Genomic DNA, 8,346 nt, shown 5'->3' with positions numbered 1-8,346 from the left:
TTCCAAAGACATTACATGTTTGTTGGAGAGTTATAAATGTTTTTCAACGCTTTTGTAGATCTTAACTGCCCAAATTCTATTTTAAGCAAAATAAATAATGGATTACTTTATAACGGTGAGGATGTAGATTTTATACACCTGTCATTAATTGTCGGCCCTGGGGAAACATCGGCTGGTTTTTGATTGGTCCGGGCGCAGCTTAAAAGGACTAAAATATTTTACAATCCTACCTTTAAATATTTGTGCAATTTGTTTTTATTTTTTCGGAGAAAAATAAAAAAAATCAACTTTTGATCCCGAGATATTACTTAAGGTTTACTGTTGTTGGTGATGACAGAAACTTTTTTAATTTCATGTATTGATTTACCCTATTTGAGAACAAGGTGAAGACGAGTAGAAGGTCTATACTCTCAGCCGAACTCTTTTTTTCTTATACACTGTACATAGCTGTCTGTAGCAAATTGAAAGTGGAACCCAATTTTCAATGCCTATAATATGTATACGTATATCTTTAAATGCAAAACATGCATTTGTGTGCGTAACCCCCGAACCCTCCCCCGCCTGTACCGATACTTATGCTGCACCCAAATATATGTATTATTTTGCATAACTACTATGACGTTGAAAACCTTCCATAAATTTTAGTTGACAAAAAATGTATGCAAACTGAAAAATTTAAGTACAGTAAATCATTTAAGAGAGAAAGAATTTTCAAAGTATAGAAAAATCAAAATCGCTCTCTTTCACATCCTGGAGTGACCCTATTACCGAAAAGTTATCCAAAAGGTTCAATTATATATCATACCTAAGATTTGGAAGAATATTGACCAAGTCGTACATATTTTTTCAAAGTGCGTTAATATGGTCGATATTAACGCGCACTTTGAAAAGAAATATTATTTTTTTCAAAGTGCGTTGATTTGGTCCCAAATTTAACCAAATTTTTTTCAAAGTGCGTAATTTTTCAAAGTGCGTTGTAACACTGCTCTCTCTCTCTCTCTCTCTCTCTCTCTCTCTCTCTCTCTCTCTCTAACAATTCACCATACCTCCACGTACAAAGAAATTGCTTTAAGATTTAATGTACTAAAAACAACATTGTAAGAAAAGTTATAAATATTAAGAATTTTGGTTTACAACAATAAATCATTATGTAAAACCACCGGCTATGAATTCTTCAGCTGGGGTTAAGCAAATAAGTGCACCGTGTAATATGCACTTTGTGGTGCTCAGTAATGCTTTAAAGGGTTGATCTCTTGTGTGTCCTGCTCATAAAAAACACAAGCAATCAAAAATGAAATTCAGAAATCGAAAGTTAGTACCTTCTCCTTTTTTTTTTTTTTTTTGGAAAAACGCATACTTGACAGATTGTGTTTCCCCCCAAAAGTTTTCATTAGTTTAATTTATCTCTCTAGAACTGCAAGCTACCTGATATACTCTATTGCATAACGATATTATACATAGATATTACATTAATTTATACCGTTATTACAATCAAATGCATTTTATAATAAGTTTAAAATGTTACATTAAATATTACTTTATGATACCGAGTATTTCATAGAGTATAGAAAAAATTCATATATTTCACATTATAACTCTATATATAATTTTTTTTTAGATTTTACTTTGTAAAATAAAATAAATTATAATATTATATACTAAGTATAGAGGCGTATTCACAAACTTAAAAGTGGGGGGTGAGGGGCTCAAATCCCAAAATTCTTTGACAAGCAAAAAAAAAGGGGGGCATCAGACGGTTTGAGGGGGCAACAGCTTATAGTACCTAAGTTTTTTGTAGTATTCTATATGTCTCCAACCCTCCAACCAACCCCCACCCCCAGTTCCAAATGCCATTCATGTGTTATATAAAGAAAGAAATATTAAGATGCAAGGGTGAATACAGGATATGTAATACGGGGGTGGGGGGTTGATAACATCGTTCAAGCAGGGGGTCAGGTGGCCGCCTTTAGGCCCCCAGTGGGTATACCAAAGAATGGAATGAAATAATATTAGTCATGTCACACTTTGAATGGTGGGAGCCTAGGGGCGAAGCCCCTGGAAGCTCCTGAGTTTTCGTGTAATTTAATAGTAAAACCAGAAGCAAAAATAGTGGTATTGGTTAGATATGTATCAAAGTATGGCATTAATAATATTAATCACATCATACTTTAAAAAAAATTAAGGGTGTGCGGCTGTGCGCCCCTCATGCCCCCTTAAATCCGCTAGCCTAAGTGATATCAATTAAGCCCCTGTCTAAGCTGAATGAGAGGATTTCAAATAGTGTTTAATTTTGTTAGATAATAGATGCTGAGTGAAACAGAAACGTCTAAACTTAAATTTATGACCCGCACTTAGACCCTATCCCAAACTGGCCAACACAAGAAGTCTTGACAGATTTAATTACTATATTACATTACTATATTATACAACTATTACTTCAACAGAAATGCTTACTCAGTTGTTGTTGAAAATAAAATACATTTGCCATAAAATGAGGTTTAATATTATTTCAACATAGCTGTGATTTTGTTCTACATAAAGTGGGGGGGGGGGCACAGATATACTCTTGCCCCCCTAAGATCTGAAAGTGGGGGGGGGGGGTTAGTGCCCCCGCTGCCCCCTCCCCCCCTGTGACTACGCCTATGAAGTATATACAAGAAAATATGTTGTTCAAAATAGAAAACATGTATTTCCTTCCAAAATGAAATACGTATAAATGTTTTGCAATTGTGACGTATTTATAGCATTACAACAAAAATCACAACCGCGACACCATCCAATCCCTACCCAGTTTTACCTAAACTGTGTACTTTTAGAGCATAAATATAACATCTAATGCATATATAAATATAAATATGTTAATGTCTGAAATGTCCTTAGTATTTCAATCTGGCCAGAACCCAGGAAGGGATGTCTTCCATTAAACTCTTCTTTCAGCTGTGGTTTGGAAATTTTAAAATGACATCGTTCATCATCATTGATCCTGTTTAAAAGGCAATGTTGCTGGGAGACAACAGAAATTGACACGATGTTTTACAAAAAGAGCTACAACTAAGACCAAAATTGAATATTTAAAAATTTATAAATTACATTAAATAGAAAATTGTATTTACATTTTTAAATGGAATGTAGAGGGATAATTTTAAATCATCAAATTGAAACAGAATTATGAATTGTCATGCTTATAAGTTTACAATCACCTAATATTTTTGGTCTTAGTCGTAAGTTCTTTTGTTCAAGTTCATTTTATTCACCCAAACCAAGATTGTACATTGTAAAATGGGGTCCCAGGGTCATTAATCAACAGCGAGGATAAATTCCATTCATCCTAAGGATTGTCATGTGTCTTCTCTGATCGATCTATTTTACTTCTCTTAGTCTGCATATTTGAGTTAAAAGATATGTTGTCATTAATAATAAATTACATTTGAACTGCGTAAATTTACGTTTGCAATTAATTTTGATAATGATTATTTGCTTCATTTTAAAAGAAACCAGTAAAACTTGCCAGTAAAGAAAAGTAAAAAAAGAAAAAAAAAATAGCAAAATCTATTGAAGAAACAGTTCTGATGTCTACAAAGACAAGTTTTCACGTAGCAAGGTGTTCCAGTGGGTTTGAATATAAGGAGAGTTAGAAGATTGAAGTGGTTGATCGAGATATGTTGGGACTACAAGAATGCTGATGCCGTGAGCAACTGCCAGATTTTAATCGTGAACGACGTCGTTTATACTAGTACACTGAACTTGTCTCCTCACAACAGCTGGCAGAGTTCTAGCAAAGAAAATGAATCTACAAAAATATTGGTCTTCTTAAAAACATCATCTTCTGATATTGATGAACACACTGAGGGTTATCGTTTTCTTCCCTGTTATTTAGACACCCTTATTAGCCCTTGTATGGTGATAAATGGTGGCAATGTTCCTCGATCAAAGCAAACATTCTGCAGGGACGTAGCAACGGGGGGGAGGGCTGCCCCCCGCACTTTTTTTGCCAACAATACTTTTACTATTGAAAATGTTCACTGAAAGGCTGGTTGCCCCCCCCTACTTTATACTAAAGTAAAGTAATATGAAGGAAATATAGTATTGTAAGCTTTCGAAATCAATGCTAAGTGTCTGTTCTGAGCATAGGGGCTTGTCTTCCGGATTGTTAAATGTAAAATAAATTTTAAAAATTTTGAATCTTCTTTAAATACACTTAAAAGTTGTTAAAATAAAGATCCTGACACTTTCAGGCAAGAAAAACCACGTTTAAAAAAGACGTACCACACCTATATACATAAACTCTATATATATGCTTCAAAGTTTATTCTTTTTGAACTCATCTTTATGCGATCTGGGGCCTATATTGTTTTTGTCCTGTCTGTTTATCTGTTTGTCTGTTGTCAACTTTAACCTTCGCAATAACTTTTGAACTATGAGAGATATAGACTTCATATTTGGTATGCATCCTGCACTAATTAAGTTCTTTCAAATGACACCAAGGTCATGAAAACAAGATTTACTGATTCAGAAATTGATTTTATGTCTAACCATTGTATACAGTGAACAAAAAGAACATAATTCATTATTACTACATAAAATTAACAATTTAAAGTATAAATTAAAAATAATATTCAATGCCATACATTTTAAATTAATATAACCAAAAAAAAAAAACAAGAGGCCCAGGGGCCACATCGCTCACCTGAGCAATTTGCTAGGAAAAAGCACATATCAGATCAGAACTGAAAGTTTACTGAGTTTGGAGGGGGACTTGAATTTACCTCCCAGGGGGTCATGGTTTGAACAAACTAGAATCTACACTACCTGAGGATGATTCCATATAAATATCACTAAGCATGGATTTGAAGTACTTGAAAAGAGGATTTTAAAACGTTTCCCTATATATTCCTATGTAAAACTTTGATCGGCCATTTTGGCCCCAACCTACCCCCAGGGGTCATGATTTGAACAAACTTGAATCTACACTACCTGAGGATAATTTCACATGGGTTTCATCTTTCCTGTTTCATTGGTTCTTGAGAAGAAGATTTTTACAGATTTTTCCTACATATTCCTATGTAAAATTTTGATCAGCCATATTGGCCCCACCCTACCCCCAGGGGTCATGATTTGAACAAACTTGAATCTACACTACCTGAGGATAATTTCACTTGGGTTTCATCTTTCCTGTTTCATTGGTTCTTGAGAAGAAGATTTTTAAAGATTTTTCCTATATATTCCTATGTAAAACTTTGATCGTCCATTTTGGCCCCAAGCTACCCCCGGGGGTCATGATTTGAACAAATTTGAATCTACACTACCTGAGGATGATTCCACATGAGTTTCATCTTTCCTGGCCCAGTGGTTCTTGAGAAGAAGATTTTGAAAAATGCCATGAATTTTTCTCTAATTCATAATTATCTCCCCTTGGAAAAGGGCGTGGCCCTTCATTTAAAAAACTTGAATCCCCTTTACCCAAGGATACTTTGTAGCAAGTTTCATTGAAATTGGCCCAGTGGTTCTTGAGAAGAAGATGAAAATGTGAAAAGTTTACAACAACGATAACGACAACGATGACAGACATTACGGACAAATTTTGATCAGAAAAGCTCACTTGAACCTTTGGCTCAGGTGAGCTAAAAAACAAAATGAAGAGATGTTTTAAGTCAAACTATCACAGCAGTATGTATTCACGTAAATATTTCTCTTTTTGTATGGAAAATTATGGAATAATCAAAATGCTACACGTATATATATCATAAAATGTATTTGATTGGTGCAACTTTAAAGCTGAATATGAAATGATAACAGATTCTATTTGACCATCTGAATATGAGTATTTAAAGTAAATTACATTCTAGTAAATAAAACAAGAGGCCCATGGGCCACATCGCTCACCTGAGCACTGTGGCTAGGAAAAAGTAGAAATTGGTTTATTATTGAAAAGTTGAAATCCAAAAGTAAACCTTTGAACTGTTATGGTTTTGCTATCCTTGAGAAGATGATTTTTAAAGAATTTTCCTATATATTTCTATGTAAATCTTTGGTCGGCCATTGTGGCCCTGCCCTACTCCCAGGGGTCATGATTTGAACAAACTTGAATCTACACTACCTGAGGATGCTTCCATATAAATATGATCAATTATGGCTTTCTTATTCTTGAGAAGAAGATTTTTAAAGAATTTTCCTATATATTTCTATGTAAAACTTTGGTCGGCCATTGTGGCCCAGCCCTACCCCCGGGGGTCATGATTTGAACAAACTTGAATCTACACTACCTGAGGATGCTTCCATATAAATATGATCAATAATGGCTTTCTTATTCTTAAGAAGAAGATTTTTAAAGAATTTTCCTATATATTTCTATGTAAAACTTTGGTCGGCCATTGTGGCCCCGCCCTACTCCCGGGGGTCATGATTTGAACAAACTTGAATCTACACTACCTGCGGATGCTTCTATATAAATATGATCAATTATGGCATTGTTATTCTTGAGAAGAAGATTTTTAAGAATTTTCCTATATACTTCTATGTAAAACTTTGGTCGGCCATTGTGGCCCCGCCCTACTCCAGGGGGTCATGATTTGAACAAACTTGAATCACAACTACCTGAGGATGCTTCCATATAAAATGATCAGTCATGGCTTTGATATTCTTGAGAAGAAGATTTTTAAAGAATTTTCCTATATATTTCTACGTAAAACTTTGGTCGGCCATTGTGGCCCCACCCTACCCCCCGGGGTCATGATTTGAACAAACTTGAATCACAACTACCTAAGGATGCCTCCATATAAATATGATCAATCATGGCTTTGTTATTCTTGAGAAGAAGATTTTTAAAAAAATTTCCTATATATTTCTATGTAAAACTTTGGTCAGCCATTGTGGCCCCGCCCTACCCCCGGGGGTCATGATTTGAACAAACTTGAATTTACACTACCTGAGGATGCTTTCCCATAAGTTTCATCTTTCCTGGCACAGTGGTTCTTGAGAAGAAGATTTTTAAAACATACCACCAAATTTTCATTAATTCCCAATTATCTCCCCTTGAATGAGGGCATGACCCTTCATTTGAACAAACTTGAATCCCCTTTACCTAAGGATGCTTTGTGGCAAGTTTGGTTGAAATCGGCCCAGCGGTTCTTGAGAAGAAGTCGAAAATGTGAAAAGTTTACAGACAGACAGACAGCTAGACAGACGGACAGCTAGACAGACAGACGCCGGACAAAATGTGATTAGAAAAGCTCACTTGAGCCTTCGGCTCAGATGAGCTAATAAAACTCAGAGTGTAAAAGATTGTAAAAATACATATATATATAATATTTAAAATACAGAGAAAAAGTTTGTAAAAATATAAATGAAACAGTAACTATATAAAACATAAAATAATAAACATATAAATTATTTCAATAAAGTGACAACTAAGTGTGACATAATCAAACAAATGTATTATTTCAAACTTTTCATTTAATATTTGAACCTTCTTGATAAACTTACACTTCAGTTCACCAGAAAGCTTTCACATTAAGTTGAAACAAGAGCCACAATGCTCACCTTAGTCACTTTGGAACTGCCATTTTTCATTAGCAAATATTTCTCCCATTTTTATAGCCCCATCTTACAACCAGGGGCCATGATTAAAACAAATGTGCATATACACTATCTAAGAATGCTACCATATGAATTTAAGAAATTATGTAATATAATAAAGTATTCTTTTAAGATGAAGATTTTTAAGAATCAAAAAACCTAAATCTCAACTACATGTACCTGAGGGTGCTTCCATATTACATGTCTAAACATGACTTTATCTATTTGAGAAGATTTGCAAAGTTCTTCATATGAGTTGTCTAGGGACACTTTAGCTTGTCGATCTTTGAGTAGTTGCACCCTAGCTACTACTAGCTCACTTGTGCCTTAGGCTCACATGAGCTGACAAGGGACACTGTAGCCTGTATTTATTTTAGTAGTTGCATCCCCAGCCTCTGCCACCTTACTTGAGCCTTAGGCTCACATGAATTGACAAGGGACACTGTAGCCTGCATTTTTTTTGAATGGTGGCATCTCCAGCTACATCACTTGAGCCTTAGGCTCCATTACAAAGAACACTAAAGCCTGTTAATTTTTAAGTAATGGCATCCCTAGCTTTTTTCTCAGTGCATTGGGAATATAGGGATTAGAGTTACAATGGCCATGCCTGTTAGGAATATCTGATTCACGGTACACATGCAGTTGAACATGGGAGCGCACTTCCACATCTATTTCATTCCAAACCTGAAATGTTTAAAAAAAAAAATAAATTTGCATGGAAGGGAGAGTTTGGTACATAGATAGGAATCTTGTCACATGTTTTTATAGTTT

The 8,346-nt window shown here is 34.9% G+C and overlaps 1 protein-coding gene across 1 annotated transcript in view; it reads right to left on the bottom strand.

Moving 5' to 3' along the window:
* Positions 1–7,420: 7,420 nt before the first annotated feature.
* LOC134260218 (uncharacterized) overlaps positions 7,421–8,346 on the bottom strand; it is a 56,989-nt gene continuing 56,063 nt past the window's right edge. Inside the window, exon 40 of the mRNA XM_062742802.1 lies at positions 7,421–8,259. Coding sequence (XP_062598786.1) covers positions 8,104–8,259 — 156 coding nt within the window. The 3' untranslated portion in view covers positions 7,421–8,103. The remainder of the gene's footprint in view (positions 8,260–8,346) is intronic.

This window comes from Saccostrea cucullata, unplaced genomic scaffold (genome assembly GCF_032062105.1).
Source record: "Saccostrea cucullata isolate Sc308-1 unplaced genomic scaffold, CSIRO_AGI_Scuc_v1 ctg915, whole genome shotgun sequence".
In the NCBI taxonomy this organism is placed as follows: Eukaryota; Metazoa; Mollusca; class Bivalvia; order Ostreida; family Ostreidae; genus Saccostrea; species Saccostrea cuccullata.
This window is presented reverse-complemented; position numbering and strand designations above follow the sequence as displayed.